The sequence below is a fragment of the Mauremys mutica genome, chromosome 6, assembly GCF_020497125.1.
Source record: "Mauremys mutica isolate MM-2020 ecotype Southern chromosome 6, ASM2049712v1, whole genome shotgun sequence".
Taxonomy (NCBI): Eukaryota; Metazoa; Chordata; order Testudines; family Geoemydidae; genus Mauremys; species Mauremys mutica.
Genome location: NC_059077.1, coordinates 87234109 through 87249909, shown reverse-complemented (window position 1 = coordinate 87249909; position 15801 = coordinate 87234109). Strand labels below are relative to the sequence as shown.

General features: G+C 39.2%; 1 protein-coding gene across 4 annotated transcripts in view; it reads right to left on the bottom strand.

Annotated features, from left to right (window-relative positions):
- Positions 1 to 7433: 7433 nt before the first annotated feature.
- The window catches only part of UBQLN1 (ubiquilin 1), a 47017-nt gene continuing 38649 nt past the window's right edge, over positions 7434 to 15801 (bottom strand). For 2 of the 4 annotated variants that reach the window (XM_045020718.1, XM_045020715.1), the window contains exons 8-11: positions 15157 to 15240; positions 11668 to 11783; positions 10483 to 10660; positions 7434 to 8627 (exon numbers count right to left, since the gene is read on the bottom strand). In XM_045020718.1, coding sequence (XP_044876653.1) covers positions 8472 to 8627; positions 10483 to 10660; positions 11668 to 11783; positions 15157 to 15240 — 534 coding nt within the window. In that variant the 3' untranslated portion in view covers positions 7434 to 8471. The remainder of the gene's footprint in view (positions 8628 to 10482; positions 10661 to 11667; positions 11784 to 15156; positions 15241 to 15801) is intronic. The other 2 variants (XM_045020716.1, XM_045020717.1) reach the window with 2 other exon arrangements.

The window sequence follows — 15801 nt, the reverse complement described above, 5'->3', positions numbered from 1 at the left end:
TTGACTGTGATTTAGTCTTTCATTTGCAAAATATATACACACAATGAAACGAGAGTGACTCAGCCAATGAGGTATGATTTATGTACCACTGGATTCAGCAGTTCAGAACAGATGAATGTTCTCTCCCTTCAGCTTGACTGGCAGGCAGCTGTTCAGTGTAACTTCTTCTGGCACCCTCCACCTGCTACCGCAATAGCCTCACTCTAGCCTCTACTGCTCAAGCTGTATCACAAAGCATGACTTTCGCTGGAATAAAAATTCAGAGCTGGTGTGAGGAAGAGCAAGGGTGAAACTCCCCTAATAAGGGAGAATCCCACTTCAAGTAGGTGGCTTGCACATTGCTCCTCACAGACTCACATTCTTTGGATTTTGCAGATACACAAGCAATTCAGCATATTATTTTCAGTGTCCCTCTCAAACTGAGCCAGTGAATTAAGGTTCTTTGTTACAGTCATTTAAAAATGTACACACCGAAGGCCGTGCTCACTGTTAGAGTACTTAAATTCAGATGTAACTGTTCTTAAAATCTTGTTTACTTTCTCTTCAATATGTAATGCTTTGTAGGTGTTCAAGTCCTTAAAGTTAGGACTATACAACTACAGCCTTGAGTAGTCTTAGTAGAGACAATGGACTCCTCCTATGTCAAGATATGCTCCTACATATGTGTTTACAGGATAAGGGCCTAGGACAGCTACATACAATCAATACTCTCAATCCAGTATTCATCATCAGTCTATTAAACAACAAAAACCCTCATTACAACAAGATAAGAGTCCACTTTCACATGTTAATTCTGTACTTAGAAATTTTTGCATAAAGTAATGTACATAATTCACAGAATTTAAGGAATATGAAAGTATGTTTAATTTTTTTGGTGTGTGTGTGTATATATTAAAATGTTTAAAATACCCTTTAACCATAGCTCAGTGAATGCTAGTCTGGACTGCCTATATTACCTGAAACCAGCCCTCCTCCCTGGTATCTACCTCTTCATTTTATCCTTGTAACTTGTCATAGGATACATTTTCTATGAGAAATGCTCTTCGAGAGAAGTAATATTGTGAAGAACCTTTCTGATATATTGCTATGTATATCTTACCCCCATTAGTACTCTCATCCCAATTTATGACCTTGATTAATCCACCTAGCTCTCTCCTTTTCAGGCAAGGATGGTGGTGTGCAAAGACATCTTTGGGGAAATTAATCGAATCATTAGCTGGGTTACGAGTTAAAAATGTTATAGCTTTTTTTTTTCCCTAGTAGAAGTTAGACTTGCTCTTGTGGTACCCCAAAGAAATACCAACACTGCCTCCTTGGCACAAAGCTATGAATGAGCTTTGCGAACAGCAGTGATAAAGAAACTCTGCTATACCAGACAAATCAAAAACTGGTAACTATCTGGTAGGTATTTTCCGTACAAGTGACACAGCCAAAAATCAGACTGTAAAAGATTGATCCATTTCTTTCTGTACTACTGTCTTGTATAAAATGCCCATAAACCTATTTAATCCAAAATCTGTATCCAAACTGTTTGTCACACTGAAGCAGAGTCCAGGACTCTTAGCCAATTCATTTCAGATTACTTTTTGCACATCCTTTATATTTGTTGTAAGAGAAACAAATTAGAAGTGGGCCCCAATTATAAGATTATGGTTCAGTGCATCATGTCGAAATGGCCAAATGCAACATTCCCAACACACACGCACAGTTTCAGGTATTGTTCAGACCTAGAGTCTGGTTCATGCCAACATTACATTCAGGTAAATGGCACCCTCTTGTGGTGATTCCACTAGGTCAGCTCTACATTTAATAAAGTCACAGTTCTCCCAATACATGTACCCAGTGCAGCTCTACCTCCTACTGCACAGTGTTGATAAAACCCAAGCATAACTTCAAGTGTGGGCCCAAAAAACAACCCCCCCCCAACACACAATTCAGGACATATATCTAACATACTGCTTGGAAAACAGTTACATCACCTCATATCGTATATGACCAAGAGTCAAAATTAACCCTCAGCCCTTCCACCCAAAAACTATATTGGCTAAGACTTTTAAATGCATACCTAAGCCTCTACATAGGCACCTATATATAAGTGGCCTGTTTTCCAGAAGTGCTGAGCACCCACAAATTCCACTGAAGTCTTGGGTGCTCAGCACCTTTGAAAATCAGTCCTCTTATTTAAACCTACATTTAGGCACTCATATTTGAAGGTCTGACCAGCTGTCTTTAATATTCAAACAATTTTTTCTTTTTAATTACAATCCAGCTCAACTCCCTTGTACAGTCTGAGGCCTATTTTCTGCAGCCATATTAGGAGAGCAGCAGCCATTAGCCAGGAAGCAGAAAGTCACATCAGCCTTGCAGTCCTTCTAAATTATATCAAAGCAATGTAATATTGGGCTGTTATGAAGGTGCGCCTCCTAATAGGATCCACCATCACCAAATAAGCAAGGAGTCGCTTAAGATAGTTAAAGAAAACTTTGTTTGATGGCATTCTTGCTGGCAAGGAATCACTTAACAGTTTGGGTGTGAAATCTCTACTTTGTTTTGCCTTTATGGTCCCTACCTCTCATTTATCTGCATCGTCATCTATCTCTGGTTCTTCGATTGTTTCAGTCTGTTGCATAACTAATTTTGTAAGATTTAAATCAACTAAGGTGGTGGGGTATGACTGGGTAAAGAATTGTTTTACAATATGTTAAGACTGGTTAGAGAATTGTTTAGTAAAATTTTAGTAAAATGATTGGTTAAAGTACAGCTAAGCAGGACTCAAGTTTCACTATATAAACTGGGGTCCAAAAGGAAGTTCCTTGGAACCGACTCCAGGACACAGCCCCAAGATCAGAGCTGCCAGACCTCAACACCCAGCCAATCACACTGTGCAGAAGCTGGAGTCCCCAGATGACCTGATCCAGACTAGCCACCAGGAAAAATTCATCTGCCTTATTGGGAGTGGTGAGCATTGTATGCTTAGCTCGTGCATTCTGTTTTGGTGACTGTTAATAAATAGAGGTTGAGGATATTACTGTGTCAGGCTCTTTCACTAGTAAAAGACCCAGCAAACCTGCAGAAGATTACACCCTGAGCCTTAGGAACTGGGTAAAAGTAGGTGCCTTAGTCTGTGGGTAACGCCCCTCCCATTTAAAATTAGCTTTCTTTGATTGTTTATAGTTTAGTTCCTGCTTAGTTTAATTTCTGTAACAGGTTTCTCTTGCCTGAGGGGAGTAGGACTAATCCCCCCCCAGATTTATGTGTCACATTACTTCAGATTAAAGCAAACCAGACTTCTGTTTCCAGTTCAAACAGCTATCAAAAGGAAAAACATCAAACCCAGTTATGTAAATAATTCTGCAATAACCATTGTAACTGACAAGTGCAGATTCTGCTACTGTAGCTCTCTCTGTACTTTGGTCTGTTATGTCCTATTTGTTCCAAGCTGAAGGTCATGTAATTTCCCAGCTACATACTTAAGCCAATGAGGTATCTTGTTCTTTAATTATACCACCCCCCACAATGGCCAGCAATTCCCAGTACATCTAGACCTCAAACTAGTTACATTACCTTGTAGGGTTGCTGTGTCCATCAGCCTTACTCATCCGAGAAGTGAGGTTCACAGTAAAGGATCGGTTTTGGTCAGATCTTTAGGTTGGTTGTAGCATCAGCAGCAGGAATGGGAGCCAGCAGCATCTGTCTGTCATAACAGGTCTGGAGAGCAGACAGCAGGCTACCCTCCCACCAGTATAGCAATGAGCAGCAACAGGAATGGTGAGAGAAGCAGCAAGCTGTCACCCTCTGAAGGAAGAGTGGGAGGGAGCTCAGTGCCATGGCATTTTCCTTTGAGTGCTTTCCCCCTAAATTCCTCCTACCCATCAGCTTTCCATTTATTTCAGGAGATCATGTCCACTCTTTTTCCTCTACAGGATTCCTGGGAAAGACAGTCTCCCCCCCCCCGCCCCAATCATTTTCAAGCTGTTATTATCTGAAGCCAGAGAATCTAGTTTTCAGGTGCTACTGCCCCTGTTAATAATGGGGGAAATTACCTCAGCAGGGAATGGGGTTTATATCTGCAAAAGCAAAGAGGGGTGCACTTAGTTCATGGGTTCCCTGCTAGGTTACATCTTTTTAACCACACAAAGACTGGTCCCCTTACTCACCATTAACTATTCTTGTCTGGAAAATCTGATGAGCAATTACAGCTAGCCTTCTCTCTTATGGAATAGCCATGCATTATGGGCTTTTTCATTAGCAACTCAGCCATATTTGTGTTTATAAATAATACAAACAGAAAACATTTCTCTTTAAAACATCTCATCAAGACAGACCCAGCCTTACAGACTAAGCATGATGTTGATATTCTAAGTCAGTGTTTCTCAAACTTTTTACTCTCATGCCCCCTTATACAAACAAAGGAGCTCAGATCCCAATTACACCCTGCTACAGACTATATCACAGTGGCTATAAGGAGTCTCTGCAGCCCTCCAGCATGTGTGACATCCCACCAAGATTAGAGGAATGCATACAGGGAACTTGACAAGAGTTTTTCATTTTAAAGATAATCTCAGGCTCATCAGTGCAATCTGGCTGTATAATTTGAGAAAACCTAAGCAATATATACATTATGCAAAAACACCCTTGCCTCTATTAAAGGAATGCTGTCAGATTAAAAGATTTTTATTTGAAACCAATATTAGACACCACCTTACACTGTTAAAACTGAAAGATGTAAGAATTTACTTTCATCTATTAATGTTTAGTTACTCTTTATACTTCCCTCAGTTTAGAAGTTAGAGCTTATAGCTCCACTCCTGGAATATTTGCATTACTTTACACAACTAGTTCTATTGAGTTCATGGGACTATACATGTATTTGCTTGTTGGATCAGGACATGAATTAACCAGGATATTTAAATATAGATCCAGCTGTGATTAGTCTGCACAAATTCAATCCTTGGTTTGGTTGCACTCAAGAGTTTGGTTTTTTGTTTTTAAAATGAACCCACATTATATGTAGGGTTTGAAGGATTTGATTTTTATCCAAAAATGTTGGTAAATTTTGATTTAATTGTATATACCATACATGTGCAAACCAAAGGAAAAATATTTCCATTGATAATTGAAATTTACAGAAAAATGCTTCACAGCTGCCTCATTATAAAGCAGCCTTGACTTGCAGGGAGCATCTTCAAGGGGCAAGGAATCAGGCCAGTGTCCACGATTTTCAGTGCTTGGTTTCTCCAAAACAGCCAAACGTGGGGGTAGTTTTATTGTGTGGGCACCTGTTCACTAGAAACTGGACTGAGATCGCAGATCACTTTACATACAAAGGCAGCAGCCAGCTGATAGCAAATAAACTTTCAGACACTACTGATCTGGATTGAATTTGAACTAACAACTTTGAAGCAATAGGTTCAGCTTACAAATGGCATGGGACAGGTTCAGTCCCCCATGACTGAGAGGCTTTTTGCATTATTCACTGTGCCTACTCTTAACACGTTTGAAGTTGGCATGTTTTCTTACAAAACTAGGCTCCATCCAACACATGTACAAAATGGTCAAGTGTTACAGCACTGTTTGTGAGTAGTAGACTGCTAGGACTTGAGTTTTTGATAAGTGGAAATGAAAATGCCTCAAAATATCAAACTTGGCCCAGCTTTCAAGGTAAACCCTTGAGCCTACCAGCTTCAACCTCATCATTTTAAACATAAGAACAGCCATATTGGGTAAGACCAAAGGTCCATCTAGCCAAGTATCCTGTCTTCTGACAGTGGCCAATGCCAGCTGCCCCAGAAGGAATGAAAAGAACAGATAATCATCAAGTGATCCATCCCCCAATTGCCCATTCCCAGCCTCAGGCAAACAGAGGGTAGGGACACCATCCCAAGAGACTTTGAAGCAGAAGCAAGAGTCCCCTTGGTAGGTTATAAAGAAATCATGATCCAGCCATAACTTAAAACCTATATATTTGTGACCTCCATGGACAGCTCATACAATTTGAACTTAATGTTTTATACTTCTTTCAGTGAATTTGAGGCTTTGGAACAGAGTTCATTTTCCTCTCTCCTACTTTTTAATTTGACAGTTTTTTTTAAATTAAAATTTTATTAAAATGTCTAGAGATATTTTAACAGCCTTTGATTCTCAGTTCAAATCCCTTGAACTACCTACTTTCTTTAAGACCATTGAAATCAAGGAATCAAAGTCCAGAATCACTAGTCACTTGAAAATCTTGGCTAATAGTAACTAACAAAGTGGGGTGGTTATATAGGCAACTTGCTATATCTTCACTAACTCCCTCTAAATTGCATCTGAAGAGATGCCTTTTCCATAGATTGAGTAAAAGATTTAAATTGAAGATACCTTAATCTGAATCTTTGGGAATGGGAAGAAAACCCCTTAGCTGTCTATTTTCTACGATGAACAGTCCCAGTCTCGTTAATCTCTCCTCATATGGAAGTTGTTGCATACCCCTAATCATTTTTGTTGCTTTTCCAATTCTAATGTATCTTCGAGCTAGGACAACTAGAACTGCACACAGTATTCAAGGAGTAGGTGTACCATGCATTTATATAGTGGCATTTATAATAATTGTTTTATTATCCACCCTTTCCTAATGGTTCCTTACACTGTTCATTTTTTTTATTCCCACTGCACATTGAGCAGATGTTGTGAGCAAAGAGGTTTTCTTGAGCTTTTCCCAGCACTGTGCATCAGCTGTAATTGAACAATTTACTTATTAGTGCCAAAGTTCAACTAAAATGTTTACCATCCAGGAAAGGTGCAAGTCAGAGCATCACATTCTCTTGCGATTTGCTCTAACAGACGTTAGAAGATTTCAGTTTTATAACCAAGTGATTTAAATACAGAGTACCTGATCTCATTTTGTTGTTTATATTTCAAAATTCTTTTGGTTCATCTAACTTGGTGAACTTTGAATCTGTGAACTATGTTTGGAAGGGTAAGTTTAACCTGTTTCCCATCACCTTTTAAAGTAAATCACATTTATACTCAACACCAAAGGAAGTGATTGTTTACATGATTTGATAAAATATAATGCTGAGATTAAAGTATAAATAGTACAAGTGAATAATCTTCAACTACTAACATGTAAACTTGACATAACAGGCCCCAGAAGGGATGTATCATCCAAACCAGAGCCAGTTTGCTAAACAGGATATAAACAGTCAAGTATGCTTTCTCTCATCCAGTGTTACATTTTACCTACTGTAAGGGAAATCAGAAGTATGAGGACTACCCTTACTTTCCCTCTCGCCTTTATAATCCAAACATTGTTTATTAATCCCAGTCAAAAGATAAAAATGTGTATGGTGCTCCAAATGTCTCCCTTAAAGGCCAAATATCAAGATGTTTCACTTTTCTGAAAGTTTAAGAATCAGCAATTGTGCAAAAACACTTGAGACAAATTGCTCAAAGAATTTTTAATTCATTTATTACCTGTGCACAAGAGAAATAACTACCAATAAAAACTCAAAAGATATACAGTATTTTTACATGGTGGTTAAAAGTAATTAGAATATCACATGACACTGTCAGTGAAAGTAATTCTTCCAATTACAAATCATAATGCATGTTAGAATCTCAATGAGAGAAGCCAAAAAGCCTTAGAAGCAGTTTCAGAGCATACAGTAGTGCTCCTTCAATCTGCAAAAAGATTAAGATAATTTACAGTCAGTCAATCCTTGTGAATACTGAGACAATGTTACAATGCAGGTTTCTGTTCAGTTAGATGTAGACTTAGAGATAATTAGATCAATAATTCTAGCATATTTTAAATGAATTTGCCTAAACTCTTCTGCTGAGAGATGTTTACCAAAGATGCTCAAAGTTTCTGCACTAGAAATTTGTCAATTTTATTTGTTCTGGATTTTTTTGGTTACATAGATTCATTCTATTGCAATGTGCAAATTCCTAGATGTGAGCTGTTTCCAACATGTATATTGCGTGTATATTTTACACAAATAAAAGCAAAAATGATAGATAAATCAAATGGTATAAATCTTACAGCATTTTGCTAGCAAAAAATACATGCTGAAGTCACAAAAAGCAGTATTGGTACCCACAAATTATAGCTTCATTTAATCTGTTTCCTTTTTAATAATTTGTATTCTACATAAATTACTACCCAAAGCTAATGTTTAAGTAGTAAATAAATTGGACAATTGTAGGTCTGACCAACCCTGTTCATTCAACTGTGAAAGATGATACTTGTTTCAACAAAATCACAATAAATGCTGAAGAGAAGTGTTTGATGCATGCAACAACTGTGAATGAAAAAGCATTGATTCCCACTGTCCAAAGAAAACTACTGCACTCCACCTTAAAATGCATCAGACTGGGTTTAGTTATAACAAGACAATCCCAAGAGTCAGAATGAAATAAAGCAAGTATTTTAAAGATTTAAGAGCTGTTATCAAAAATAAATTACATTTTTTGAAGTTAAAGAAATGTTGCTATGATGGTTGGGAGCCCAGTAGCCTTTCAATAGCTGCATTGATATCTCCTCCTGTTGCTATTAGAGCTTGTAAATTTGCTTCACGGTTCAAAAACCCCATTGCACTGAGCTGCTCCAGTTGTTGCTGAAATCTGACTTCTGGATTTTGTAACTGCTAAAAAGAGGACAATTTATTTCAAGCTGTAGACACAGGCTTAATACAAATACTGTGAAAAAATTGTACTAGATGATTAAAATACATTTGATTCTATTCCGTACTTCGGCTTGGTGTATTTCTGCAACTAACTTTTCCTTTAAATCTCCAAAACTAAAGAGCAAAATTGAAGTGCTTGAACAACTGCAACTGAATAGCATCCTTCTCCGAGGATAGTCTGCTGACTGGTTTAAGAACACCTGTACCAAAAGTCGATTGTTTCTGAAGTGATTACAGAAAGTGCTGCATGTTTGATGTGATGTAAGGGAGCAAAGCAAGATAATCTGATTGAGAATCATTTTCTTAAAATAGTTCCTTCAAAGTGTCATGAATAGATTGTTCTTGTAAGTGAAATGAAGAGTTAAATGCAATGATGCTATTCTTCAGCATCATTTATTTTTAATAAACTCATTGTTGGTTACTGAATGTGATGAGGCACAGTAAAATTATTCCTGTTAGTGGCATATCACCTTTATAGTTTCTAAAGGCTTTTAAAAAGGTCAAGAAGTATTGGAAGTTTGCAGAAGTTTTATAACAGCTAGAACTTCCAAATGGGAAACTGAACAGCTGTGCTTTTATGGTCTGATCCTGCTCCCACATAATTAGTGGCAGAACTCCTACTGACTATGATGGCACAGGATTGAGCCCTTACAAACTTCTGATGGTTAGAAGGATTCTTTGAAACCATTTTAGTTGCAAGTAACAATATGTTTAACATGGGTATTTTAAACCAACAATGCCAAAGAAACTACACTTCTTGCTGTTTCCAGAAGTAGTCATTCCAAGAGTTCTTTAACTCCAGTTTTGGCAAATAAGCAACAAAGGAAAAACTGTTTTTCAAATACTAGGTTTTAAAGAGCGAACACAGTTACAAGAGTTAGTGACCAACCCATAAAAATACAAAAACTTTTTTTGTTCATTGTTAAGGCTGCCATTCTATCTTGATTCTAGCTATTAAGCCCATGTTCAAGAATTACAGCACAGATGGTATGGCTGTTCTGAACTCCCTACATTACCTAAGTAGTAAGGGAAAATTAAACGGACAAAAAAATTCTCTTATCCAAAATTTTTGTCTATTTTACCTATTTACTATTTGTTACTTGGAACTCTTAGTTTAACAGATAAAGCAAACACATTTTGCTCTGATTTCTAGTTTGTGTGCGTTTTGCAGAATGTTATCTATAGTGAGTGTCCTTTGTCTGTATAGGTCCTTGTTATCGCAATTAGGGTGACTATTTTGAAGATAAAATGTTACTTTACAAACAAGAATTAGCAGAAATCTTAAGGGCTATTGCAGTACCTGAAAACAACTTGAAATGAACTAGATTTCAAAAAGCAAGTTTGCAATAAAAGCAGTACCCAAATTAAGAATTTTATAGCTTTTGTCAGTCCAAGTTTGCTCTTTGTACTACTAAGGACATTTGTGAGAAACTTCTACCACCATATCTCAGTCTTCCATACCAATACAATACAAATGACACCTACACAGAATTGAAATAGTTTAAAAAACAAAACCCTGATTGGGCAGAGGCATAAGTGAAAGGCTTAACACTGACACAATCTGTGCACTTCTCTGTGCACGTGAACAACTCAAGGGCTAATGGTCCCAGGACAGAAGTATTAAAATTTCAATTTTTCCAGCATTTATTTTCACATCTGGGAAAATAACAGTTTTCTAGCCTGGTCCACTCATCCATCCATGAGCCAGCAGTATTAAGCATGTGTTTTTTCAAGTACTTTCTCCTAACTGCACCTTTCAGCCTACATTGATAAATCAAATATTAGATACATCTTAAAGTTCTAGGATTTACCTTACCTGAGCATTTGCACCAGCAAGTGCCTGCAACATTTGCTGAACAAACTGTTGGTGACCAGGTTCAGCAACTCCTGAGGCTGGACTTGTATTTTCACTGGGGATGGAGCTAGGTACAGTTGTTCCTGTGCTTCCTAATCCCCCTCCAGTGCTTCCTAATCCCCCTACACCAGGATTAAATCTGCAGAAATGAGGAACAGCAATGTTAACATTTATTTTTGTATTAAAGTTGATAATCATATACTGTTACTCCTCCCCCCACCAACTGTCTCACTGGAATTCTGTGGATATCAGTGAGAATGGAGAATGTGCATTTAATGTAAATAAAGCATCCAAACACAGTAAGATTCATTATAAATAGGGCCCGACCAAGTTCATGGTCCATTTTGGTCAATTTCATGGTGATAGTATTTTTAAAATGGTAAGTTTCATAATTTCAGCTATTTAACTTTGAAATTGCACTACGTTGTAACTGTAGGGGTCCTGACCCAAAGAGGAGTTGTGTGTGGGGGGAAGGAAGGTCACAAGGTTATTGTGGGGGAGGGGTTGTGGTACTGCTATCCTTATTTCTGCAGTGCTGCTGGTGGCGGTGCTGCCTTCAGAGCTGGAGAGCAGCAGCTGCTGGCCAGGAGCCCAGCTCTGAAGGCAGAGCCGTCAGCAGCAGCAGCATAGAAGTAATGATGGCACATTATGGTATTGCCACCCTTACTTCTGCATTGCTGCATGCAGAGCTGGGCCCTCAGTCAGCAGCCACCACTCTCCAGCCATCCAGCCCTGAAGGCAGTGCAGAAGTAAGGGTGGCAATATCACGGCCTTGCAACTCCCCCTGCAACTCCCTTTTGGGTCAGAACCCCCAACTTGAGAAACACTAGTCTCCTCCGTTAAATCTGTCTAGTATAGGGTAAAAGCACACAAAAGACCAGATTTCATGGTCCGTGATGCATTTTTCATGGCCGTGTATTTGGTAGGGCCCTAATTATAAACATTAGCATTTTAACATTTTTTAAAGGAAAAATAAAGTAGGAGATGCCTAAAATAAAGCTGTTTAATAAACTGAAAATGACGTTTGTGTGGAACAACTTGTGCAACTGGACAAGCTTCTAAATTTAAAGAAGCAAGACAAATAAACCAAATCGACTTAAAATAAATAAGTAAAGAAATGTACAAGTTTGTTGGGCCAACTCTTACCCTGGTATAAGCCCTGGTGCTTCTGTTGCTAGTGTCTGCAAGCCCTGCTGAATTTGTAGTAAAGCTTGCATTGCTCTAGGGTTTGACATTGCTGACAGCGTGTCCGGGTTCTGCATCTAAGAAAAGGAAAAGTTTGTTATATAACTGAAACATGTACAAAGTTAATCTTCATCACTGTTTGTTTTCTGTAGTGAACCCAACCCCTCAACACCTGCTATTGCTCATCTTTTTATTCTAATACCTCTCTGCGCCCTTCTTTGATGGTTCCCTCTTTTGCAGTAACAGCTCCACCAAGACCTTTTAAGTATGGGGAAGAGTGACAGATAACGGCAATATCCTCAAAAAAATGTTACTGTATTAAATGCAAAGCTTACATATTATTGTGGGCGAGGATTGCAGGTAACCTCTTGGGGAGATATGATGTAAGACCTGGGAGTTCAATGGACTATACTGAGATTATGCCAAACAAGAATGGATTTTCTGTGCCAATAAGGGTGAACTGAATTACCTAGGGAATCCCTAGGGAAACATTAATGCAAATTACTCACTTCCGGTGATGCAAAAACTCAGCTTTTTGAAGCTACACCCCAAAGAGAGGGTGATTGTCTTCTGACTATCTGGTCTTGGAGGCTAATGGCCTGAGCTGTATAGGAACACGATAACCTGCCGAGTCTTAGTTCTGAGACAGTTACAAAATTTGTAACCAGAGGAAAACCCAGATGTGGGTTTTGAAGGACTGACACCTACCAGAGCCCGAAGTTGGAGCTGAAGTGATCTCTGGTAACTTTTTAGCATGCATGTCGGTTCTTCTATTGTTTTTAAACATCTTTTCTGCAATGCTTTTACCTTAAGAATAAATGTGCTTCCTTATATGGAGCTGTGCGGTCATTTATAACAGCAGGCAGTATATTGGGCATAGCTTTTGGAGAGAAAGCAAAGCACTGATGCTGGCTTTAGGCAGTCTGGCTTGCTAGGAATATCACAGTATACATTAGGGAGATGTGCAGCTGTAACATCCCAGGACAGGAGGGAGAGAGATGTGGATCTCTGCCCGGAGAGTTGACAGCTGAGGAGCTGGGAGCCTAGAGGGAGTGCCTTTGGTGGACCACCATGGGATGGGGGAGGCGGATAAAAGTGCAATTGGCCTGAATTATGACAAGCAGTACTCTAGAAGTACTGTTTCTCACTATTCTTCCAGTGAAATGTATCATCTGACATATCTGAACTTCAGAACAGGACTGCTATTAAGTTCAGACTTTGCAAGTTTATGCCCACTACCTCCTCTCTGCATTATCTATAGTGCCATATCAGCCTACTTATGTACATGAGTGTTATCTAGATGATGAGTACAGTCTGATGTATACACTTCAGATGGCTAGATCAAGTTCCTCTTCACCTGCTGGAACATCTGAACCTGTAGCTTTCACAACTATTGATCAGCACAAGACAAATCCTGAGATCTGAAAATCTCTAGACACTGCGAAGTTTCAAATATGAAACTGAAGTTCCTGGCTTCGGCCCATCTCTTATCAGAACAACTGCATAAACAAACGGTGAACTCTTGCAATGACTTTTGAGTAACAATTTGTCTAAGATTCAAACTCTCGGGGGTTACAACAAAGACAGCACACTCATCTACCATTTGGATGATCACCTAATGGATTCTAAAATGAGGCTGGTTTAGTATTTGGTTGTGCTATTTATCATCTTGTTTTTAATGTTACAATGGACTGCTACCGGATTTTTGACAAACACTGCGCTTCAAAAGGAAGTGGCTGAAAATTACGACATGCTAAGAACTAACTATTTCCTTCTGCGTTCTGAGATTGTGGCACTCCTTTCCTCTTAGGGAAAGGAGGCTAGTTTCAAGGTCCACACTTGAAGACAAACAAAAGCAAAGTGTTTCAAGAAGGCCCTACCAGAAGTGGCTGCTCCTCTAACAACCATTCTTATTTGGGTGATTTAGTATAGGATAAAAATTATAAAAATCCTACCATGTTAGGCTCCTAACCACCCTGTTTTCCAGTTTTTCCCCTTAGGCTATGCCTACACTACAATAAAAACACCCATGGCAGCTGACTCAGGCTCACGGGGCTCGGGCTGTGGGGCTATAAAATTGCAGTGTAGGTGTGTGGGCTCAGGCTGGAGTCTGGGCTCTGGGACCCTTGCATGGATCACGCCAAGTTGTCAGCTTCCACAAATGCAGAACAGAATCTGGAGAAAAATTCTAAATCTTCTCTGGTTAAAGTTCAGGCCAGTAACGCTCAGTGAGATATTAGAAGTGTTGTGGGCCCTTCATGCTCACAATGTGTCTTTTAGATAGGTTGGGGAAGACCAGAGGAAAAGAGCTAGATCCACAGCTGGTGAAATTTTTCAGTGTCTCTGAGGAAGAACCCATGCCAACTTCTGTAAAGTAAGCTGCTACACACTCTTTGCTTAGCAAGACATCATGTTGACAACTTGTTATTATCTAGTGTCCAACAGTCTGAGTTCTGTTGTTATAGAAAAAACTGACAATTCAGAGCACCTAGATGTCTTAGATTTCCTTACTCCTGTTAATCTGGTACAGACCTGAGTATAGATCAGAAAGTATATTGATGGATGAAGATCTCTCCCAAGAGTGGATAGGGCTGCACACAGCTGTGTGTGTTCTTCCTTGCCGAGCACTCCCACAGAGTAGTACTATGCAATTGCCCATTATCCCAAAAGACACAGTCACAACAATTGCCATGGGATTCTGTCTCCCCTTCCCTCCCCTAGAGGATTAGTGCAGAAATATGGGCTGCAGTGCTTTTAGCTCTGCATCTCCATCTCACCCTACTCAGTCAGCGGTTTGAATACCTGACCCAGCCTCTGCGGAGACTGAAAAAATGGATGAGAGTGAGGTGGCTAAAGCGCAATCCAGATAAAAGTAAGGTTATCTTATTTGACATATGCAATCTGGTCAAGCCAAGCCAGCGCGTTTTTATCAATCATGTTCAAGGCACGAAGACCTCCAGGAAGCTGAGTCATTGTGCAGTTCTCAACAATATGCGTCATGGTTTGTGGCTGCACACACTGACATAGTGGACACTCATTCAGGGCACACTATCAGGCCTCTACCTTTTAGGGAGGGAAAGGCAAACCAAGAATTCATGTTAGTGGTGGAAGAAAAGGGGTTTGATTTAGTATTTGCAAAGCAGCACAAGGTAGAAAAAGGTAGAAAAACTGTACTCTGGAAACAAAGCAGCAGAAGGAATACTTATCTTCTAATAGGTGTGAAACTTTGGGACAAATGGGAATGGGGAGGAGAATCTGATGAATTAGCCATTTACAAGTATTTAAATCACTAAAAGCCCAACCTCCGATTGAAGCTAGTGTTTGCAGTAGAATCATAGACCAGGCCTTTATGCTTTCAACCCCAGACCAAAGCAAGACCATATGTTTGCAATTCGGCTAATGCTACATGCAAGATGTTCACTGACAACAGTTAGCCTCTCTTTTACTCACTTGTTGAAGGAAAGTTGGGAGTTGCTGTCTCATTTGTTCCTGAAGCTGAGGATTTCCAGCAAATAAGGGATTATTCAGCATCATCTATGGGGCAAATGTTCAATTTTAGTTGCAAATACTAAATACAGTAAATAAAGCTGCTCCCTGCCCCCCCAACAGGTGATTTAGTGCAACTTATATATTCAGTACATTTATAATTAACTGTTTTACATGACAATTAGGATCTTCTTTGAAAACCAGAAATCTTTTAAATGACCATGTTGTCTTCGTATCAGAGGGGTAGCCGTGTTAGTCTGTTAGTCGGACATGCATCCGACGAAGTGGTTATTCACCCACGAAAGCTCATGCTCCAAAACGTCTGTTAGTCTATAAGGTGCCACAAGACTCTTTGCTGCTTTTACATGTTGTCTTCCTTCACTTACTGTCCAAAACCAATTTCTGGTAGACATCCAGTCATCTAACACTGGACAAAGTGGGATGTTTTGTTTTGTTTTTTAAATCCAAATGGAAGTGCCAGATATTTGCATAAACATCCCCTTGAGATGAGAGACTGAAGAGGATGAACAGGATAAGACTTGCATACTATAGAGTTGAGACTGTTCTTCCATGCACACATTCAGTGTGTCCAAAAAGCCAGAGAAGCTC